Source organism: Echiichthys vipera (assembly GCF_963691815.1).
Source record: "Echiichthys vipera genome assembly, chromosome: 21".
In the NCBI taxonomy this organism is placed as follows: Eukaryota; Metazoa; Chordata; class Actinopteri; order Perciformes; family Trachinidae; genus Echiichthys; species Echiichthys vipera.
In genome coordinates, this window is record NC_139846.1 from 15,592,170 (window position 1) to 15,616,512 (window position 24,343).

General features: G+C 40.4%; 3 protein-coding genes across 3 annotated transcripts in view; 2 read left to right on the top strand and 1 right to left on the bottom strand.

The window, feature by feature from the left end:
• The window catches only part of myripb (myosin VIIA and Rab interacting protein b), a gene marked incomplete at both ends in the record, with an annotated part of 98,202 nt that extends 95,823 nt beyond the window's left edge, over positions 1–2,379 (top strand). Inside the window, 4 exons of the mRNA XM_083936351.1 lie at positions 14–175; positions 297–392; positions 630–690; positions 2,336–2,379. Coding sequence (XP_083792477.1) covers positions 14–175; positions 297–392; positions 630–690; positions 2,336–2,379 — 363 coding nt within the window. The remainder of the gene's footprint in view (positions 1–13; positions 176–296; positions 393–629; positions 691–2,335) is intronic.
• A 3,514-nt stretch (positions 2,380–5,893) lies between these two features.
• prlh2 (prolactin releasing hormone 2) lies at positions 5,894–7,832 on the bottom strand (the record flags this gene model as incomplete). Its single annotated transcript, XM_083936526.1, has 3 exons — positions 7,748–7,832; positions 7,053–7,247; positions 5,894–6,099 (listed from the first exon to the last, which is right to left on the bottom strand). Exons 2-3 carry the CDS (start codon positions 7,213–7,215, stop codon positions 5,894–5,896), a joined length of 369 nt encoding a protein of 122 aa, XP_083792652.1. The 5' UTR covers positions 7,216–7,247; positions 7,748–7,832.
• Positions 7,833–13,405: 5,573 nt separating this feature from the next.
• On the top strand, positions 13,406–23,653 carry shrprbck1r (sharpin and rbck1 related). Its single transcript, XM_083936337.1, has 14 exons — positions 13,406–14,056; positions 14,755–14,929; positions 15,704–15,781; positions 16,092–16,233; positions 16,391–16,481; positions 16,645–16,966; positions 18,207–18,307; positions 18,463–18,633; positions 20,211–20,371; positions 20,621–20,732; positions 21,357–21,536; positions 21,816–21,914; positions 22,081–22,224; positions 22,459–23,653. The coding sequence occupies exons 1-14, from the start codon at positions 13,793–13,795 to the stop codon at positions 22,537–22,539; spliced, it is 2,121 nt and encodes a 706-aa protein (XP_083792463.1). The 5' UTR covers positions 13,406–13,792; the 3' UTR covers positions 22,540–23,653.
• The last annotated feature ends 690 nt before the right edge of the window (positions 23,654–24,343 follow it).

Below are 24,343 nucleotides of genomic sequence, written 5' to 3' on the forward strand. Positions count from 1 at the left end.
CTTCTCTGTACAGGTGTACCTGGCTGCTGGTGCGGTGTACGGGCTTGAGGGGGCGCTGGGGGACCTGGAGCAGTGCGCCCGTGGTATTAAGAGTGGAACCACGGACACAGAGCTGGCCTTCCTGGAGGACCAGGTAGCCACCGCGGCCGCTCAGGTTCAGCAGTCTGAATTACAGGTACTGGAGGACTTTTCTCTGCAGCTGTCTTGTTCTTCAGTTGTGTTCGTGCCAAACAGCCCATACTAAATCCCATACTGTTGTATTGTGCTTTTAAGTGAAGTCTGTGTCCTCTTTTAAGATATCAAACATTGAGGCCAGGATATCAGCTCTGAAAACAGCTGGGTTGAATGTGACTGCGTGCAATCATTTCTCCAAGTTCAAGCCAAAGGCTAAGGTAACTCACTGCCCAACTCTCCCACACAGCCATATTTGCTATCTTTGTCTGGTTTATCATAAAGACATACCTGTCCCACTAAGCTTTTGTGGATGTGCGCACTACTCCAACTTACTACTACTCCACTAAACCTGATAATAAAAGTGAGAAGGTTCTAAACATGTAGCAGCTCTGAGTCAAAATGATTTGTTCATTTTAAATGTGAATGAAGTGTACAGTATAATACTCTGTTTACAGCCTCAAACCCTGGACACATCACGTCATCAAAGGAGGAAGCTTCCAGCCCCTCCACTGAAAGGTACCAAACTAGTTTATATGTTTGCTCAAAACTGCACAGTAAGTAAACTGTGAGTTTTGAGGAGGGTTTTTTTGGTGTAACTGAACTAGATTAAAGACTGGACTAAAGAGTGACTGATAAAATAAATGTATATGCAATAGTTTTTAATTATAATTAATATAATTATATATTTTATTATATAAACATACAGTTGTATAGTGCTTGTTTGAAACTCTTGCTAAAGTTGCATTAGTGAGCTCTCTGTGTGTAGATTAATGAAAGTTGCTGGTGAAGAATTACATTCATAACTACTAGTTCAACAAATTAATTTCTCCACATTTGCTGCAACATTTGGAAAATGTTTTTTCTCAAGATACCTCTTCAAAAACTACAAAAAACAGTTGTGGAAATGATTCTCAGTCATGACCAAATAACAGAATGTACTGAAACAGGGAGTTAAGGTGCAAAATATCTGTCATAAATGAAATAAGCAAAAGTAAAGTGAGTCTGCTAACATGTGCTGACTTATATAGTATATCATTAGTGTAAACTCTCCACACCGCAAACACTGCTTAACAGCCTTATATGCACATGCTCTGTGTGTGAAAGAAAGACCGATGGGGGAGTGAGACGACATAAAGGGACCATTAGTTCACATCACACATTTTCGCTTTGTCCTAAAAAAGAAGAGATTGGCAGCTGAATGGAGAAAGTGAAATAAAAAAGTGAATGCATCTACTGGAAAGGGACTAAGTAACTGAAAAGCTCCATTAGATGTAAAGCAGCCAAATGGAAACAGACGCACAGTACAGGAGGATGAGGCTGTTTTATCAACCAGAGAAGAAGAAGCCGCTTCCTTTTCATGCCAGTGAATGGCCTTTTTCTGTTGGTGCTGTCTTTATTTTCATTTCTGTCTCTTTTCTTTCTTCAGCAGCATCCACACAATAGCTCTGATTCAGGGTGGCTTTTTCAGCACAGCTCCAGAGACAGACAACAAGCGTGACAATGGGGCAGAATCAGTGACTAAGACATGTAATCATGTCATTGATTCCATCTTAGTGTGTCCTTTTTGTCAGTCCATCATACATGACAGTATGTTCTATATTTATGGCTGAGAAGACACAAGTCAGCTGTGTTCATCTGAATCATACGCGGTTAATAGTTTCTCTTTTTAAGGACAACCCAAGCTTATTGCTGGATCTATTTAAAATGGTACTTTGCTTAAAGCATTTCTGGCATTTTTACACTTTTCCTTCACTCACTTTTCTTATCTTATAATGCTCCTAATTATCTTATTGCACAATAACATGTAAAAGAAATCCACCAGGTGTTAAAACTCATCAATATTCTGAATAAAATGATTTGCCGAGCTTCCTGCCTGTCATCCGTCACGCAGTTTCACTATCGCTGCTTATGCTGCGTTCCAGTGCCATGGGAAGTCCGAAGTTTTGGACCTCCAACTAGGCAAAGTGCAACTGCCTTGTTGGAGGTCCAAACTTTGGACTTCCCATGGCACTGGAAGGCAGAATTTCTCTCACTGCACGTGTCAGGAGAGGAGGGAGCGTCAGAGGTGAGGCAGGGGGAAGAGCTAAGTGCTCTAACTAAGACATGCAAGAAAGGTAAGAAAGGTTGCTTTAATGTTGTTGTTTTTATTGTGTCATTTTAGAAAAGTTGGAGCCAGAGCAGCAGTTGAAATTGTTTCGGCCATAGTGACAGTCAACCGCATGATAACGAGTCCCTCATGGCCTCTTCAGAGCTCCAGGGACGGGGATCCGTCTCATCCAGTGCCTTGACCAAGTGTCCGCCTCCAGCTCCAGGCCAAGCAGGGTCCAACACCTGCTCTGTGTGACCCACCAAGCACGCAGCCTTCAGCCAGGCACAGTACCCCGTCAGTCAAATGTCTCACAGAAGAGATAATTGGCTCTTTCATGTTTTCCACTTCTCCTCCTCGCCACACACACACGACATCAAGCAAGGATGACTCGACAGCCGGTGTCTCTGCCTTAAAAATCTGCAAACCCACCTGAAAAAGAATATCTGTACAGACAAAAATAACTCATTTCCTTTTTCTATCTGTTTGCAAGAGTATTGTGATTTCCTGTACAATGAAGACGTGGAAAAATAATGTGAGACTTTCTGTGATTCAGTGTCCCAAAAAGAGGCTGAGCCGTGTTTTTTACTGCATCGTCTTTCTCACCAAATGAAATGTCATGAGGACTCTTGTCATACTGTAAACCCCCCTCAGAGCTTTTATGGATGGTTGTCCATTTTCTCACACACACGCACACACTCACATACACACAGCTATCAGATAGTAATCCTCATTTGGGGAATGATTGTAACATCTTTTGACATTTTAACCATTTTAAGAATTCATGCTGTTACTAGAAAATAAGTGTTTAGATACGCAAAGTATCAGGGTCAAAACATTTTTTTGTCCTTCCTTGCCCCTAAAATTGCCAGATGGCAATAATGGAACACACAGCACACTTGAGAAATCCGTCAATCTTTGTAAACAGCCTCAAAAGAAATCGTTAAAGGAATAGTTTTGGGCAATATGAGCTTTTTTGACAAGAGCTACAGGAAAATATTGAAACCACTCTGTCTGTATAGAAAAAATGAAGCCTGTTAGCTTAGTTTACCATAAAGAATGGAAACAGGGAAGACGACTAGCTTGACTCTATTTAACCAAGTTAAACATATTTACAGAGAAGCACTTCTAAAGCTAACGGATTAACATTTATGATTTGTTTGTTTAAACTGTACGAAAACTATATGTTGTTACCTTCTGACCGAGCCAGGCCTAAAACCCGGAAATTAGCATTTTTTGCACCGAAGATTCCCTGGTCTCAAAGTCGATGGGTTTTTTGAATGGATTTTTGGTCAGATGCCTGACATAAGGTCTGTGGTTTACACAGGCTAAAGAGATGTTCACATAGTGTTAAATATATCAGTAAATCCCCCACTTGTGAATGTTGAAGCTTTTCCGTGTCTTAAAATAGGCGGTTTCTAACTTGTGGCTAAATAAAGCTACAAACATCATCACACTGAACACACAAATTCAGTTGGAAGCTAGTGGTGGGGGCGTAGTCTCGCAACCGTTGTGTAGTGTAGTGTAGTGAAGTGTAGTTTATAACCTGACCTTTTTGTTGTTTTTCCATTTTACTTCTGGTGATTGCAAATCATACAGTTGGAGTAGTTAATTTGTGAAGATTATCTTGCCGAACAAAACAGAAACTTTTGTTAACCACAGAGCTTATTTTCTGCTCTGATCCCAAAAGAAATCCAACGAAAAAATCCTGTTGGCTCTTTGTTGAGGGAAGCAGGGTGATGTGAACTTCTGGGTTGGTCTACAACACTCTATTTCAGTCTTTAAGCTAAGCTGGCCGGCGGTAGCTTCATATGCACAGAGTGGTATCCAAAGTGAAAAAGTGTATTTCCCATAACTGTTCTTTAACTATGCTAACAGAAAATGTACCGAGGAGTGCTCTCCAGTTTGTTTAGAAAAGGAAACTAACACTACAGCCTTATCTGGGAAGCTATGGGCTTTTAAAAAGAAATGAGTCAAACTAATGTCTGATACGCTCAACGCGACAGAAGTCTCCGCAGGTTTGGTCAGAGAGCCATCCGTCGTGCAGCATTCTTCAACCCAAAGTCATTTCATTCCTCTCTGTCATTCTCTTCATTTACTTTCAAACATCGTGGCCTTTTATTTGGACAAAAAGGTATTTTCATGTTTCCCCTCCGCTGGGTCACGTCTGAACTTTTGTGTTGCATTCAGAAAATCTTGTAAAGATTCGTACATAATGAAGTCTGACAGGCTTTTTAACAAATGCCATGAAACCATGATTTTCTTACAAGCAATTTATTTTTGTACCTTACTGAATGTTTTTATGCAATACCACTGAAATAAGTACTATTGCAAATTAAAGGCTTTATTCTCTCCTCAAAGGAGCCCTCCTCAGTCAGACCTATCAGACTCTCTCATGTGTGATGACTCAAAGTGCTTTCAGTGTATGCCTGCATTTACCATTTGATATTCTGCCAGTAATGACAGCGGTAAATGTCACAAAAACACCGGTGACAAGAGGCGTTTTTGGAGCGGCTAGTACGATTCGTACTGTATTTGTGCTCCTTAAACACTAGATTTGAGAATATTGCCTTTCATTTTTGGATTATTTTTCTTTACTCTGTGACCACTTACATTAGTCAGCATCTCAGTTAGCCATTGACACGGCTGTCAAAGTGTTCGCCACGGTTACAGCTTAAGAGAAGGGTTGGATTTTCCTTAGGTGTGATGATCTGCTGTATGAATGCTCTATTAGCGTCCTTTTCATCCCAGCCTTTCACATCTTGGGTTTTGCACACTGATCCTGTACTTTTGTCAATCTTGTTCTCCAGAGGTGTCGATGTATAAAAAGCATGTTTCTGGTTTTATCAAAATTGATGTAAAAATGTCCCATGAGAAGCACAGCCACAAGGGTCCAATCATCAGTGTCTTGTATTTTTCTAATGTAAAAAAAATGATCTCATCACAGAATTTATTAATATATGTATATGTGTGAAAAGATGGATGTGATATAGAATAATATGTGTATTGCCCAATCATAGTTGACCAATCTTTCAGTGTTGTGTGCAAGAGACTGTGTATAATAGTCACAGGAAGTCTAATTTACTACTGTAACTGTGTCCCAGATACGCTGAAATAATGAGATTCACAGAGCTAAAACAGATGTCACTTTTCTCCCTGTTTCAATCCAGTGTGAATGACTACGATGAGGTTCGCTGTGCACAGCTCCACAGGTGGGCCGTTCACTTTTATGTGCAATCGTTTGTTGCGATCCATATGACATGTTGGGGAAAATATTAACAAGCAAAAAATACAGATTCTCTATGTGCCACAGTACTCTGAGACAAAATGTATTATAAAATGAATAAAATTATCGAACTTAAAGCTCTCTCTTTTGAAAGAAAATGTTTGTTGTGCACCTGCAAACACAGGAAGGCTAGAGCAACAGATGTAATCACAACATCCTGGTTTATTAATCAATATAGAATGCATTTTTATATACAGATATCAAGGATCCTATCAACCAAGGCCTCACAACAGACGCCAGAGGGAAATACAGTTAAGTGCTAGAACAAAAAAAAAAGTGTAGAATCTCAATCAAGATAAAAAATGAAGACACTCTGAGTTTGTAGATGAAGGGGGAAGGACTGGATGTCACGGTAACCACTCCCTGTCTTGATCATCCAGCACGTTCCCGAGGTTCTCCTTGTTTCTGAGGCTGTTGAGCAGCAGCCCTAATGTCCTGAGGACAGGCTGCATCCCCCCGCTGCCCAGAGCCTCCACGCTGCTGTGCCTCTTCCCGAAGCGCCCAATGGGTCTCACTCCACGCCCCACGTACCAGAATGGGTCTATCTCTGGACCTGGACACCACACAGTGACAGACAGAGCTAATTATGTGTACAATGTTAACAGGTCTGTTTGAGAACATGATTTACTTCTGGGAAAATGTTTGGGACCAAAACACAGTGATGATTATGCAAAAAACGTCACTGCCAGAAAACAGTATGATGATGATTTATTACGCTTTAACTTCAATTAATTCCTTTTGTAGTCCAAAAAAAAAAAATGGCTTTCTAATTTTCATAAGAATAACTATTCCTACGAATAAGAAGTCTTTTTAGTGCTTATATAGACTCTTTATTTATCATAAATCATTTTCTAATCTGATTTGATGCGTTCAGGAACTATATCGATAGCTGACTTTAAAGTGATTTTGATAAACAAAGTATAAAATAAAATAGATAATTTATTGTGTATAACAGTAGCTTAAGAACAAAGCAAATAGTATAGTAATAAAACATTCATTCTGTAATCTAAAGTTAATCTTTTAAAATATGTTAATATACACATTTAAATGGGACCAATATGAATACAGCAATAACTGTGCTGCTTTTGTCCAGTCAATTATGACAAAATACACTTATTTAATTTTCATGCTGAACTAGTGACCAAAAAAATAGTGGATGAGGATATTCCTCATATTGAACTGAATAAAAACAGTTGGGCTCAACAGATCATATTTAATTGCAGTAACTGTGATTCAGAGAGGTTTTTTAAACTGCAGCATGTTGACAGCACACTTCATTTCTAGACGTGGAATCTAGTAGTAAACAGGTAAAGAAGAAGCATGTTTAAGTAGGCTATATTATAATAAACCTCCATGGCAACTCAAAAGTAGGAGAGGGTCACTGAACTCATCACTAAGAGCCAGAAACACCATTAACCTACTAAACATGTTTCACTATTGTTCTGCCTGTTTTTTATCAATTTCTGCAGGTTATTAAAAAAAAGAAGGGAAAAAATCATGTCTTACTTCTGTTGTCGACGTTGTGGACGATGTGGAAGTCGTGCTCCACCGTGGTGCTGTGCGCGCTGCTGAAGCTGGAGGAGAGGAGGAGGAGGAGCACTAGAGCTGCGGGCAGCCAGCGGCTCGTCAGGACGCAGAGCCGGACATCAGTCGCTCTCCCAGGCAGCATGCTGTGGAGCTGCTAAAGGCACTGAAGACAGACTGGAAAGAAAACTGAAAGTCATACAAACTGTAGTTCAATGACGTAAAGTCAGGTAAGATCATTAAAAATTCACTTTTGAATACAATATAAAAACTGTACTTCCCGAGAAACATAGGAACTTATTTATAAGAGATTAATTGACAACATGAAATCATTTAAAGTCATTTAAACCTCATTACTATTCACCATAAGCTCATAATAATATTATGATATACTAAATTTACTGGCAATTAGATGGTGACTATGCTCTAGTCTATCAATATACTATAAGTTCCTACTCATTAAGTGATGTAGCACATTTGTGAGTGGTAAAATACACACAAACACAAATTTACCTGGAGTATCTCTCATAAAATAATTCCTATAATAATAATAATAATAACAATAACTTATGGCATCCCCATTCTCTTACATTTAATACAGTAAATCTGTCCATAGATATAAAATGTGAAATAAAAAATAAATAAAAGAATGTAAAGTCCAAGCAGCAGTTTCTTACCCTGAACTTTAGCAACAGGCTGAGGTCAGTTGGTGGCGGTCTGAAGTCGTTATTGTTGAGCAGGTGTGCTCCCGCTTATATATCCATGCTGCTCATGTGGTTGTTGGATGATGAATCAAGAACGTCAGTCACACACAGTGATCCCAGACTACAGGATGCATCAATCCCCACCTCCCCTCCCCCCTCCCCTCCCACTCTTTAAACCCCCTCATCTCTTTGAGAAAAGGTTTGGTTTTGGAGTTTTCCTGATGTCCGTCACGCAGCAGAGCAGTCCATCACGAAGTCAGTGACACACGGACAACTTTAAATTAGTGAACATGGGGGAGACCCACCACCTCAAGCAAGTAGGTCTGTCAGACTGTGGTGGGCGTTTTTTGATGACCCCTTTCATCGATCAGCTTAATTACAGGAGACATCAGCTGTTGCGAAAACCTTGGTGTACTCTTAAGCAAACTGTCTTGTTTCCGGAAAAACAAAGCTTTTGGAACTTTCTTGATGATGATCAAAGATAAATGTGGTGTGCAGTAGGTGCAGGGACCAAAGACAATGCCTGGTACTGAAATACCAGATAAGAGCTTTAGTGTTGCAGCTGGAAATATATATATATATTTTTATCAGACTGATTTAAGAAGGAGTGAGAGCATTAAATATAATGTAAGTGACAGCAATGAGTCATAAGTGAGAGGCCAAATATGTTCACGCTCAGTCGCCTCGGGGCCTAAACCCGCGTCTGTAAAGGTCACAATATATGTGACAGCTGCTCAAAATTTAACCTCAAGATTAGAGTTAAATCTTTTTTTCGTTCAAAAATGCCAAACATTTCAAGCTTCAAACTTCTTCATGTAAAAATGTGCTGCGTTTGAGTTAAATATGTATGAGTTTTGAAGACTTCGCAGGATTTTTCTGTTTTCTGACATTTGATTGATGAGAAAATAATCAACCGATTAATCTATCATCAAAAGTACAATTACCGCGGTTGTACGCCTCTGCCAACCACTCCAGTTGCAGTTTACATCCATGTCTGTCCAGATTTACATAATATATGTAGTAAATCTTTTTTTTTCTGAGTTATGGTGTTGAATAATGGACAAAAAAGTGTTTTTGCAGAACACTATGTCACAGTGAAGTTGACCATTGACCATTTGGATATAAAATGTCATTACATCATCATTGTATCCTCTTGTGAAATGTTGTCATGATTAGCGTTGGAACTCTTGTGTTATGGACAAAAAAAAAATTGTTTTGTGAGGTCAATGACTTTTTAACGTAGTAGTAACATTGTGTACACTGTAAATGGGAACATGAACTGTACATGTTGAAGACTTTAAAGGTAACAATTACAGGATGGTGTACATCACAAAATATGACACTTCTGCTCTCACTCTCTGATGTCAGCTTCCTTTCAACATGTATTTCAATTGGGTGAATCATTACGATCCAGTTGAAATAAACTTTTCCCGTGTACGATATAACCATCTAAAATTACATCATAGCCCTGCGTAGCATGTGACGTAAAAGGGTGTATGTGTGTGTGTGTGTGACCATGTGAGCATGTACATGTTCACCCTCCGGCATCACTTTGGCCATAATCTTATCAAGGACTGAGCTCAGATGGTGGAAAACTACCTGCGGATGTGTAATCACACCACAACATGGAAGAATCCCCAACTTATGAAGCTAATTTAAATGTATGATAGGGCGCCTTCATTTGAAAACAAAGTGAATGATTTGTTTTTCCCTTTATGCCCAGTTGCAGGCCGTTGTGAAAGGTTAGGTCGTCCCTTTTTGTGGCTAAAATGCGGTTTGTTTTTGCTCCCCATGAAAACATTTATTGCTGTTTTTCATTCTAAACCTGTTTCTATGCATCCGGTCCCTGAATCATCACTGCTCTAAATTCACTAATTTACCATATTTGATTCAAAAATACACAGCTAAGATCAACATTGTCCACATTTTCCCTGTTTAAGATTTGTTCTCTCCTTTCATAATGCCGCCTTTGACATGTTACATCACGCCACGTCATCAGCACCTGATTGAATGGCTTCATCTCGCCTTTATTACAATAGGAGGAATGGAGGCACAAAGGGTCACTGGTCAAGTCACAGCATGAGGTGTCTGGCCCTTTCCCGCTTCATTGCACTCTGAATAAAAAAATTTGCAGGATTGTGACATTTGCATCTATACAGAGCAACTGAGTAGAGGTGATTGATTCATAGAATTCATTCAAAAGAACTGTAAAGTTCAAAGAGGATATTTCCTTGATATTGTGGGGCACGAGGGTCCGGAAGAATGCGCTATTGATTGAGAAAACCCTGCTTGCAGAATGATAAACAGCTTGGACCAGCCAAGCTTTGTGGTCTAAATCATTCCACCTTACGCGCTACAGTATATTTTGTTAATTGCCTCGTAATTCGTGACCCAAGGAATGTGTGGGCCAAGACATTCATTGACCATGTCTGGATGACCCTCTCTCTTAAAAAGGTTTCGAGTCGGAAGTCAGTTCCTGTTTGTGCAGGATTGCAATAATAGATTTAACAAAGAAATAATGCTGCTTGGCTGAAATATATCCTAGTCACAGTGATGCTTGTAACCGCTCTAAGCCTTCCCCAGCCGACCACGCACACATGTTCTGGTCCAATATATTTCAAACCCTCAAACAGGCTGTCAACACAAATTTGGAACCAAATCCCCTGACGGCTCTTTTTGGGCTCCCTCCATCTAAAAATCTGCCCATCACTACCGCAACGTGCCGTGGCCTTTACCACCCTGCTCACCAGGCGTAAGATTCTCCTTAAATGGAAACTTGTTTCTCCACCGACTCATAACAGTTGGATACTGAAATTTGACAATGTTAGAGGTTAGAGAAGTTAAAGTTTTCTTATCTTTGACAGCATTCCACAAAACTTGGGACCCACTGGTGGTTCTTATTCCTATAACTGACTCTATTTTGTCTCATTGTTCCTTAATTATTTACTGATGTTATATGTTAGTTAATAAGATGGGTTGTTGGGAGGGATAGTGGGATTCATGTTGGGGTTTTTTCTTTTTCTTTTTCACTTTAAAGCTGACGCTCCAATGCAGTATGCAACTGTTGTACTTTTCTCTGCCTTTCGGCAAAAATTTGATTAAGAAATTTGGAAGAAAAAAAAAAGACTTGATAAATATTTTCATTCATAAAACTTTAACACTGTGTATATTCACATCCAACCCCGGAATTGTGTTACAGATGTAGCTTAGCCCTTTATAGGTCCCATACTATGTTCATTTTCAGGTTCACACTTGTATTTTTTTTTTTCTACGAGAACATGTTTACATGCTTTCAAAAAACCCATTGGTGATGATTGGGAACTACAGCCGCTCTTTTCACAGAAGACAACAGTTTGACATGTAGTAAAAGCACAGCTATAATGTAATAAAATCAATGATGAATGAATTGCATTTGGCTGCTTTGGTTTTATTGTGTATGCTACCTCACATATCATGAGATGCCTGAATTGAATGAAGCCATCAGTTAAGTTATCAGTAACTCCTGGACTTTCCCTACTGTCAAATCATCTGCTTGTGAAAAAGGCCTATGATGATAGAATTACCCTGTGCCATAGGTTTGTGAGTCACAGTCGACTGTGAAGAGCCAAACAAATGACACAGTGTATGAAAAAAAACTTGCAATCTAAAATGATAAAGTAGGTTTTTACACTGCACACTGCTGGTCCTATTCATTTAATGTTGATGATGAACATATTTGATACAGATTACTGGTGATTTCTAGTGGTAAATAATCGTATCAGGTATGATGGGAATAGTTTACCACTGGCTTATAATTATTGACGGATTAAGAAGCAATTTAATGTTGCAAGTCAAGATGGGAAAATGTGAATTGCTTTATACTGATTGTTTAATATTTAAAAATATATTATCAAAAGTGTTTGATATCATTTTTAAGATGACAAAAAACAGATTACATCTTAATTATTATGAAGAAGAGGGGAGAGGTTATAATGTGTTATATGGGAAGCTCTGCTGCCCCTTTGTGGTAAAATATGACACCTAAAATTAAGATATTAACAAAAAGATGAGCTCATCCGTCATATGTAAAATGTATCATCGTGAAAATCATTAGATATGGGAAGATCGTTATTTGCAGGTGTTCGCCCTTTGTGAAAAAGAGAGTGAAATTGAGAGAACAACTTCAAAATATAATGCATAATATTGTGGATACGTTTAAAAGGGGTGGACTGCAAAGCTGATATTGCATCCTTGAAATATATGTAGCTCTAATTGGATTGTGGTTAGATTATGTGAGTGAAGTTTATGGAACTGCATCAAAAATTCTTCTTGGAGGATTAGATGAAATCCAGGCCTTGGATGGCCTTAGTTGTGTGCCCTACAAGTAAAGACAGGAAAAATTCCATTGTGTTCCCACAAAAACAGCTCCTGGTCATCTATTGGATAAATCTGAGAGGTCATGGAGACCAGCCAACATGCCACAGGCCTGCTGGGAAAGGAAGGAAACACCAAAATCAAGTTTTGGCTGGACAGGAGACACAGCAGTAAGATACTGTATTTGGCTGTAGGCTATATGAAAAGGAGTTCTGTAGTTGCACTTCCTAGCCACAGGGTTTAAGTATGGAATTAAAGTGAGTTGTATGCCTTTTTGATTACTTTAGAATGGATTGAACAGGTAAAAGGGGTAGGGGTATATAAGCTTTGGCTTCAACCTACACCCTTCGGGTTATACAAGCTTGATATATGCCGAAATAAATACATATGTTCATTCAAATTCATTCATTTCTGTATTTATTTATTCAAGCACCCCTATTTTGGAGAAAAAAAACTACAGGATCATTTCAAACGGACATCCCTCATCAGCATGGACCATTTCAAAAGCAGGATTGAGGACTTTTTAAATACAATTTGCACATGTACTGTCTCTGAGCACTGTTCTGCTTTTTTTTATTTGTAATGCTGTTTCATTTTGTGGATTTATCATGTTAAGTTATGTGTCATGTTTAGTTGTGTGTTGTTTTGGATTTAAATGTGAAACTTGTATGTTTATGCTGCTGTCTTGGCCAGGACTTCCTTGAAAAAGAGATTTTTAAATCTCAATGGGAATATTCCTGGTTAAATAAAGGGTAATGAAATGAAAAAAATGCATTTATTTATTCCTGTATTTATTCCTGTATTTATTTATTGAGACTTAAGTCTTAGTTCTCAGCTCAGCTCAGTCCATAGGTGACTTGGCTGGGAACTGTAGGGTCGCTGGTTCAAGTCCCTGTGTGGACCATGTATGGAGCGTGGACTGGTGGCTGGAGAGGTGCCAGTTCATCTCCTGGGCACTGCCGAGGTGCTGTTGAGCAAGGCACCGAACCCCCAACTGCCCCCTCGCTCTAACATCTCTCCTTAATTGCATGTATATGTCCTGTCTGTGCATGTGTGTATTTCGGGCCTGTGTGTGTAACATGAATAATAATAAGAGTGAAAAAGTTCAATTTTTTCTAAAGAGCATGGTAGAAGAAGTGATCTGACAAATCGGACTGGGAGTTAAGTACCTCCAGGAGATGGCAGTAATGCGACACTAGTGCCGCCTGCCGTAAAAACGCGTAGAAGAAGACGCGTCAGCCCGCAAACGACGCATGCGCAATAGGAAATGATGCAAACGCATCAACAACACACAGTGTTGTTGCCAAGAGTCAAACTAGCGTCACTAACCTTAACGTTAGAGAGGAAAGAGATACCCTGAAGAATACTGCTATTGCTTCGGAGCCAAAAAGAAACACTAAACCTGCCTGAGCCGACGCCATAGCGAAAACGGAAGAAGAAGAAGAAGAGAGAAGTGAAACCTCTACTTTTCTGAAGTGGCTCCAAACAGTTGACAGACTGCGCACTTGCTTCCTGTTGTCAGTGTGGCTATTAATCATCCACCGACTAGATACAATGTAAGACATATCGTGAAAAGGATACTCAAACCAAAGGGAGGTAACGACAGGAGGTAAACAACCCACCGGAGCCCAGTGTGTTTGTTTCCTACATGAGTCTGTTGGCAGGATGTCGCTGAGCTCAGGCGGTTGGACTCAAACACCGGAGCAGTCCGCCGCCCTCCCCGCTCACTATGGGGCCTCGCTGTCACAACTTGGCTGCCAAACCGTCCTCATGTCGGTTCGGGTGTCGGTGTGCCATTCTGGTATTCGGCCGCTGTGTCTTCCTGGAGCAGGTGATGAGTCACTCCGCCTGCAGCTCAGCATGGACCAGGGGAAGTCCGGGGAATTCCGGCTGTCGCTCCAGGACAGCAGCGGGACCGGCCGGAGTGTGGTGAGTTCACTGTCACAGCAGCAAGGCAGCAGTGGCGTTGGGCTGTCTTCAATTCAAAGGTCCCATATTGTAAAAACTGAAACTTCCATGTTTAATATAAAGCTATATAAATACTGTGAACGTATCAAAACGCTCATATTCAGAAACGGTGACTTTTAAACGAGGTTAGGATTGATTTGGATACAAATGATTCAATGGCAAAGTAAACCTAGTAATCCATAATCCATCATGTATTTACCAACTATTCATTTATTTCTGAAAAACGAACTTTAAAGCCATTTTTAGGCTAATATTATTATTAAGCAGTTACTCCACTTTGGCTTTGGAGGGCAGTATACTATAGGTAGAAAGTGATGCTACAGTGCTGTTACAGTCATTCCCGGCTGCGATGACGGTGCAGAGAGCTGCATTTCTGCAGGGGCCTTAAAGAGGCAGGCGCTGAAATGGAATGTTTTAGACAGAGGGTAAATACAGGTATACTTTATATTGTTTGACATGTTCTTAGTTACATATTGTAACAGTGTATCTTTATTTAAGTTTGTTTTTATTACAGTGTAATGTCGCCAAACCAAGTGCACACTGTAGTGATGTACATAGTTTCCATTTTGGCACGACTTAACCTATGATTCATTTACCTTCCCCAATATTTTACTGCCTCATCTCCTTCACACTCTTGCTCTCTCTTCATCTTTTCCCAGACCATCGCTGAGTTTGATTTGAGGGCAGTAAACTATGAGGTGAAGTCACCAAAGTGCCATGAGCTGAGTTTGGCGGCACCTCCACATGACCGCATCAGCTTTAACTTTCGCTGTGAGCAGGAGGCCCAGGAGTGGGCTACGGTGGTGATGTCTTCACTGAGGGAAGCACACAGAGGTCAGTTGCCCGTCTGGCCAAATACTCCCAGTTCTTTTAGATAACAACCACAGCAAAATGTCGATATTTCATGCTGTACCTTATAACAGGGTTACATGAGTCTTTTCAAAGCTACAGTACAGTGTAAAAGTACAGTACAGTGAAACCCCTGCTGTGTGTGATTTTATTAAAAAATCGTTTACCCTTTAGTGAACTTACTTCATGCGAATTTAGCTTGACAGATTAGGCTGGTTATTTTTTTATTTATTTGAACAAAAGAGCTTTTCAGTGCGGTATCATGCATGTTGACATCACCACAGTCAACCTCAATCACTGTAACCAAGCTTCAAATTGGCTTTAGAGGGAATTTCAATACATTTGTCTGTACTTACTTACATAATATGACTTTGTTTACTAACTAGCATGCATCTGAAGAAAAGAAAAATTAAATTAAGTTTAACTGTTCTATTATATGTGGTTGTGAAATAATAAAAAAAAGTGTAATATATACAAAAAAAGGATGACAGTCATGTCAGTAACAAACTCAGGCTGATATTTATAAGCATTTAAGATCAGAGGGAAATATTCACCTTGTTATTTAATGTGTTGCTGACTTCTACTAAGACAAATGTTTCCATTCCTCAGTCAAAGAGGAGTTAAAGGCTTCAGTCTACACACAGACAGAGTAAAGACAGAGGACGTTTGTAGAATGTGGAAAAGTTGATTTTGCTTTCTTTTTTGCGTTTCCTATCAATTTGTTTATCTAACTGCTTTTTAAACATTTCTCATTGGCAGTTGTACCTGAAGATAATGGTCCACAGCTACCCCTCGATGGTATCCAGCTCCAGAACACCTTGACTTTGAAACAAACAGGTGTGTACACCGAACACCTTCCTTTTCTTGTAAATTATTATCTGATATTTTTGTTTAGATGTGATGTAACTAATTTACTGATTCCTTCGCTCATTTTATTCATTCATTCATTCATTGAATCATTTTATAGCCCTTTAGTGGCTGTCTGGAGGTATGCCGACATCCTCTGCACACTTGCCCATATGTTCACCAGTGTGGGCTTGTCTGTGTTTCCTTGTGCGCGCGTCTGTGTGTGCGTGCGTGTGTGTGTGTGTGTGTGTCTGTCTGTCTGTGCGTGTGTGCGTGCGTGTGTGTGTGTGTCCATCCGTAGAGGAAGCCTGCATAGAGCTGACCCAAGCCATAGAAGCAGGTGACATGCAGTCTGCGTCCGTTTTTGCTACCACCCTTGCCCGACAGCATGCCACGCTCAGGATTCAGCCCTCTGCCAGAGACTATGAAGACACTGAAATCAAGTAGGGACATCATCATTATTAACTGTAATTTCAAAACCATGATAAAGGGTCAATAATTGTTAATTTTTATACTTTAAAATGTGACTATAGAGTAGATTGTGACACAGTTTATACAAACAATGGGGGTAATTGTTGTGGCTCCATTTTTATCCAACAGCTTGGCTGTTGCAGTTGAAGATTCTTCTTCATCCTGTTGTGTCACTGTGAAAGTGCTCCCACATATGACTACCGCTGCACTGAAACAGCAGGTTAGTCTGAGGAATCCTTCTCTTCTTCTGAAAAAACCTGTCAAATCGATTTTATATATGTATAACCTAAAATCACAAACACATTTGCTGTAAAGGGCTTAAAGAATCAGTCACTCTATCCTTTCTTTCTTTTCTTTCTTTGTTTGGTTTTCTACAACCTCAGATGTTTCTTGAGTATGGCTTTCACCCGCGGGTGCAGCGCTGGGTGATTGGCCAGTGTCTGTGCACCGACCAACGCTCTCTGGCCTCATATGGGGTTCGTCAGGATGGTGACACAGCCTTCTTGTACCTCCTGTCAGCTCGTCATGCTCGCTTGACCCTCCAAGTCCTCCAGCAGGACCAGGAGAGTGCCCTCCTTCTCAATCATCCATCTCTGTCTCTCCACACTCCTTTCCCCTCTTCTGCCTCCGCAAATGGCCCCTCATCTCTGGACCGGAGGCCTTACACCACCCTGCCACCTAAACTCCATACCAGCAGCAACACTGGTGAGTGAGCGCATCAGATTAGATTTGCTGGAATTTTTCAATTTCTCTGAGCACACACGAGATTATACCTGTGTATTTGGTGCTTTAGACAGTCACATGATACAGGATCGATGTAACTGAGACCTGTACTACAAAGTAGGACTTATGGTTAGTGAGGTAACTTCAGGGTTAATCCTGGGTTTTCTTTCTTATGATATTAATTAACATCTTAAAAGGGGGTTGCAGCTGAAATAACCAGGTTCAAATTGTCATAAAACCCCCATTGTACATGTTAGCAACACATACATTTAATGGAATACACATATTATTGTAGTCAGATCTACTTGTGTCCTAGATGGGTCAGTGATATTATGAAAGAAACAAAACTCTGGCACTTCTATTTATTGTGGCCAATAACAAACTAAATGCATTTGGCTGTGCCCAAAGTAGTTCAGACCATTTATCTGTGAGTACCAGAGTTTTGATGTATTTATACTATCACTGCTGGGCACCCAACACACTCCACTTCCATTTGGAAATGTGCATGCTGCTACTTTCCTTTATACAGTGGTATAAGCCTATTAATGTATGTATTAACACAGTCTGCAACCTTTTGCCAGCTGTCCTTGCTGCATTTGTCAGCTGCAACTGTGTTGCTTTTAGACAGGATTATGGGTTTAATTTTGTGTTATGATTTGCGTAATATCATAGTTTACTTATTACCATGTTTGCAATTGCTCTTGTGCTGCAAAGACTGTCCCTTTTTACATAAACGCGTCTCTAGATTGGGAAAACCTGGGTTGACTTACCGAGTCGATAACCACCGTTGTGGGACTGCAGTCGTTTTTGAAGCCAAATAACCAAAAAGATATCCTGGGTGTGTTGAACTTGGTTGCTTGTAATGGCCTTGGTTGCCCAACAGATGGTAACACCCATGTAATTTGTTTCCTATCACCATTAATTCCCATGAAAAGTCTTAACTCACTCGTGACCTATTTTGAGCAGCTGTGCAACACAAAACAAAAGCAGTGCCACAAAAATATTACAGTGCACAATAATAGAAAAAGTAGAATAGACCAATTTAAACGTGCCTAACTGTTCAATAAACTCTTGTCGAAAACTCTATGAATGTAACATTCTGCATACAGAAAGTAGATCAAAGGTTACATACATAGAGATACAAACCATTCATTAACTTAATGGGTGCACATATTGTCACCGGTTCCTGATTAGATACTTTTTTTCTCCATAAATCTTTCAGGTGGGTCAGAAAGAGGACACATCAGTGAGATCAGAGATCTCATCAACCTGGAGATGCCGCAACTCAGCGAAGCACTGAGCCCGAACACAGCTTCCAGCCCGGTAACTGACCGCAGTTATGGTCTTTAATTAGAGTAGTGTTTTATTGGCAATGTCTTGGTCAAATATGGCGTAAGAATATTCACAGAATATTCACAGAACTTGCTTGTAGTGCTGTTTTCTCACAAACATCTTTACCACACTACTCTGTGCCTTAGGGGTGGTCATGCCCTTCTTGCACGTACATTAATAAACCAACACGGCCGGGGTGTGAGATCTGCAGTACAAACCGCCCAGAGAACTACGTCATCCCGGGGGGATACCGACCTGATGCACTGGAGCTAAGACGGATCCAGCAGGAGAAGGAGGCTATGAGACAGTACCATCAGGTATGAAAAGTCACTCAAATGTGTACCACAAACCAAACCATGCACCCACAGTCTTACATATACAATCATGCACCTGTAAATATGAACCAACTATTTACTTCAGCCATATATACTTGGGCTATACCCTTTTTTGGCATGACATTATGTGACAATTACTGATTGGTTCAATAACATGCCTTGGTCAAATAATATTGTGTAAAAACGATGCAAGGCAACACAAGGCTCCAAACTGGATACAATTCTAAGGAGGGGAAATTATGAAATTCATTCAAAGTTGACACGTGAATTCAAATTTTCAGGCCCTCTCAGGTTGACTCTCTTCTCTTCTGTCTCTGTTTTTTTGAAGGAGAAAGGGAGAAGAGAGGTGCTGAGGAGTGCTGGGGCTCAAAACAACTCACTTCTGTATAACCTGGACCAGGACTACTGAACACACACACACAGGCACACACTGTATACACTTCATAGTAATTTATGTTTCATTAACAGACAGTTTGAACTTGTAGCATCATTTCCGTTGCACTTATCAGACACTCAGTTTTAGATCACATAAGAAATCCTCATGCAAGTTTAATGTAGGTCAAAGAGATGATTTGAGATGCACTGATGGCACCAAAGGCTATTTAAAGCTTATATAGGCTCATTAACCTCAAATTGGTGGTGGTATAGGTGCATTCCTGGCTCCAGTGCTTTGCATGTTCATGAGATCCTACAGTATAGAAACTTGATTTCAAACAACGCTTATTACGCATTTTATGAAAATGGTCCAACTCTGTTCTGGTAAAAAGGTAAATTTTTACAAAAAACAACTTGAAAAATTGTTGGGTTTTTTTGTCACAAACATATAATAAATGAAAATCATTATTGACCCCGGGGCCTGTATAAGGAAGCAAGCTTAAATCACTCTCTTGGGGTTACCTGGCTTCACTACTTTGTCCCTGCCAGGATCCTGTAGGAGTGAGTGCTCTGTATTTTTAATGCACTGATTGGTCAGTGGTCAGGCTTTACAGGTGTTTATCTAATCTGAAGTTAACTGCAGGTAAAATATGCAGCATACGTAGGTTACCATGGTGATCTATGACAGTTAAAAGTGAACCGACTTCATGATAGCAGAACACCTGGGTGAAGCCCAAAGATATCTGACTAACCCACTAATCTCGCTTTGCGGTACAAGCCTCTGGCAATATAGATTGGTCGAACTCTAGTGAGGAGGTTATGAAAGACTTTTCCTTATCTTGACCATCCAGCTGGATAATCATGATTGCTGTTGACTTTAAACATCAAGTGGCTTTTGAATGAATTCCTAAAGAGCAGAGAATGCCACTAAATTGAATGTATTAACCTGATTGTTAATTTTGCACTGTTAATTGTATATACTCTGTGAAACAGGATTCAAATAAAATATTTGTACTCAATCTGTGTGTCTGCATGGCTGTACTGGGACTGTGTTAGATGTATGTTATGTAAGATACTTAAATTTCATGCATTGCCAATCTCATTGCCCTTATAATAAAAATGGAAGGGAAATAATTTATAGTGTATAGGTTTAACCCTCCCAACAACACCACCCTCTATGCCAGGCAAAGGAAGAGGAGCGCAGGGAGAATTTTGCCCGACTAGTGATGATGGATGGACAGGACCTGCTGCCTAACCCAGAGCCTGTGGACTGTAGGATCTGCTACGTGGACCTGCAGCCTGGAGAGGGGGTCCTTCTGAGGGAGTGCCTCCACTGCTTCTGCAGGTAAGATTCAGGAGTTTGGGGGGGATTTAAAAATAATTAAATGAAGAGTGAAGATGTGTCGTAACAGGTGGAAAGGTGGTGTCATCGAAATAGAGAAGGGGAAGCAGGTGTGTATCTCAGAGAGGGGCTTCTGCTGATGGGATGAGGAATACATTTTTTTTTCTTTGGCCTGACTGAATAACCTGGATGTTTATGGATCTTTGAGTCAGACCTGTCTGTGCCTGCATGTCCGTGTGTATGTCTTTCCAGAGAGTGCTTACGTTCAGTCATAATGCTGAGCGAGGAGCCGGAGGTGGCCTGTCCCTACAGAGATGACACATACTCCTGTACCTGCTCCCTGCAGGAGAGGGAGATCAGAGCTGTGAGTTACACCAACAAATACAGTATTTACACACTCGTACATACAGTACCTTTATAAGTGGCATATTAGCATCCTAAAACATCAGCATATGTAAATCGATCTTTGAGGTTTTATTTTGCACCGTTTATTTTGCACAGTTTGCCAGTATCAGCCAAGAAGCTTGAGAGCCCAGACTTCGAACTCTCTCCCTATGGACAGCATTTAGCTGTGAGGCAACAGTCAGCCAACAGTCAGCCAACCTCCCCAGCTGCCAAATGTTAAACAATAACCTGTGGTCTGACCACAACTGCTGAAGACAGGCACTGGTTTAAATGTTTTGAAGAGCAAGATGTGTACTTAAAGAGTAGAACTTTGAAGTACCAGCTAGTCAAGCTGCTGAACAGACACTAAGTGCCTTAAAAATGATAACTATGTATACACATCATTTTCCACACAAAATGTTTGTTTGGTGCTACATGTGGCTTGTGTTAAAAGTACAATGGAAAACGTCCTCCACTCCACAATTCACAATACCTCATTGCTGTTGTGCTCACCTGCATTGGTTTCTTTGCAACTCAGATTATGTTAGTGGTATCATTAGGGTTAGCTAGTTCTCCACAATTTATGTCGCTTTCTCCTTTACAGTTGGTGCCAGCAGAGGAGTATGAGCGCTGGCTGCAAAGAGGTTTGTCAGTGGCGGAGTCTCGATGTGAGGGCAGCTACCACTGTGCCACACCAGACTGTCCGGGCTGGTGTGTGTACGAGGACACAGTCAATGTCTTCCACTGCCCCGTGTGCAGGAAACACAACTGCCTCATTTGCAAGGTGTGAATTTATACCGTATACATACACACACACACATAATACAGTATTTGATCATACACTCTGGATAGTTTCTAGGAAATTGTCTTGGTGTACTTGAGAACACATGAGATTGTGCATTACATCTATATATTGTTTGATATATTATACATTTGAGAGTAAGCTAATTGGTCTGATTCCCTCAAGCTAATTGCTGTTTAAAGACAGAAATGTTTCTATCTTTTAAATGCACCTGGAAATTGTTACATCTTTTTTCTGTTTCCATACGTCTTCTCTCCTTAGTCTATCCATGAGGGAATGAACTGTAAGCAATACCAGGATGATCTTGCAGCCCGCGCTATAAACGACTCTGCTGCCAGGAGGACAACAGATCTACTCAAGGCAAGCTGTAACAAACTTGTGTATATGTGTACGTGTACATGCAGCAAAAGGTACAGCAAGACCTCCTCCAAGCTGTGTAACCCAGAGATAGATGGCTTTAAGTCCCACGTTGCTTAAAGATCAAACAGAAACTGTCTCACAAAAACATCTACTGTCTCATAAACAGACCCTTGTGCAGTCAGGGGAGGCAATGCACTGTCCCCAGTGCGGCATCATTGTGCAGAAGAGGGATGGATGTGATTGGCTGCGCTGCACTGTCTGTCACACTGAGATCTGCTGGGTAACCAGAGGACCCCGCTGGGGACCTAGGGTAAGAAATCTTTCCTTTCACATTCTGTTGGTGGTCTACACCTGTTGGATGGAAGTATGATTCGTAAACATTGGTTAGACAGTGTCTCAAAAGAACAAATATCTGTCTATTGTCTCTTCAACATGTCATAAAGCCACCCATGCAGCCAAAACACAGAGGTTAAAAAGAAAATAAGGGTGTTTTTTTGAAAGGTAAGTCAAATGTTTGATAACTCTTATTCTGTTCATTTCCAAGGGTCCCGGAGACACGAGCGGAGGATGTCGCTGCAACGTCAACAATCAGAAATGCCACCCGAAATGCCAAAACTGCCACTGAGAATCTCAAGAGTGGTGAGATTAACGAAGACTGCGCTTGAAATAGACTATTCTCTAAAAAAGAGAAAAGAGGATTATGGTGTATTTAAAAAAGTAAACGACATCCTCCTCTTTTTAACTGGAGACATTCACAATTTCCTCTCAGAAAAAAAGCATCACTTGGCTTTTCAATGCCATCAGAATAATGTAAATGATAGGTTGACATTAAGCTCTGCCTCTCACAAACATGGAGAAGCAGGCCATGTGATTTGAACAAGTCTGTGTTCAGTATAAACGATCAGATGTGACTGTGATGACGATAAGGGTGTTTACAAGTATGCAGGGAAAGAGTATTACCTTTCTGTTTTTGTAGTTGCGTACCAGGGTGTGTTACATTAAACTGAAGTTGCCTTATTCCTCTAAGCCGTAGCACGGTGTTGAGGACGTTTTTTGGGAAACGTGATCTTTGTTGTGTCCTTGATATGCAAATGTTCTGCATAGAGATACTGTAGATCAAACAAGTGTATGGAGTAATATATAGTTATATTTTTGTGTCTGACTGCGTGTGTGTCACCAAAGAGGTTTGAAATGTGTCTGATCCCATATGTTGTTTTAACAAACTGCTTTGAGTGGAACCAGTTTGTTTGCATTCTGTAAATCGGTGCAGAGGTCACAGAGGTACTGCAGATCAGCTGGGTGTTATATGATGTCATCATCGATCAATAGCAGAGTGTATTGATTAAAAGTCAGATGTTTATTTGAATACTTGAATACTTTCTGAGAAGGCACCTGTAAACACATTTTGTCAATAAGCTCATATTTCTCTTAAGGAACTCAAATATGTTGATATTAGCCAGCATACTTAACTGCTTTTTTTTTTTAAATGTGTGAAAGCTTTGTATCCATGGTTATAATTGGAATATTTCCTAATTCATCTATGCATGAATTTGTTATTCTAATACATTAATCGAAATCAATGATGTATCATGTATCACCTTAACCAGGATAAGGGAAACTGCACTCTCTGTTACCCACCAGACTATGCCCTCGACTACACTACTGCCCCGCACTGACAAGCCATGAATAAGTCTTCACTGTTACTTGTGTAAAAATATCAGCTCTGTGTTGCTGATGATTGTGCCTTAATTATCAATAAATACCATTTAAACTCACTTACGCCTAGGCTCTTTATTGTATACAAGAACAAGAACAAGAATAAATGGATAAATGATCGTTTTATCCAGAAGAATTTTTAATTTTTAACCATAAAATCTTACTGATCAAGCCGGTGACCGTGGCTCCTTCACTAGGACCCAGACAAGATCTAGGCATTTCTACAGCTCTTCCCCTTTTCCGCCGCCCCATGGCTCCCCAAGTGGCTCCCCAAGTGGCTCAGACCCTGACCTGAAGCCAGTCTAGCAGCAGCCGTTTCAGGAGAGCTGCTGAACCTGGCGGTAAGCACTTTAAACTTGATTTAGAATTCATTTTTTTCTCATTCAATTTACTTGAATTTAATGTATGAGAATTGCTTTGAACTGAATTGTCTCTATGTGCCCTGGCGTCCTGTCTCACGCCCGATGTTAGCTGGGAACGGTTCCAGAGTATAAATATAACCTCCCTGTAACACCTGGGGATGATGCGTGTCTTTGGTGCAGTAGCAGCCTCTAGAGTCTGTATGCTGTTAAGGTTTAATGTCCAACAATGGCACTTGTTATCACCAACTTACACTCTCATAGTCAACGCCTGATGTTGCAGTCATTCTGGTAACAACAGATCAATAAGAGCCCTGCTCTAAGAGATATTGCTACATCTCCACCTGTGATTTC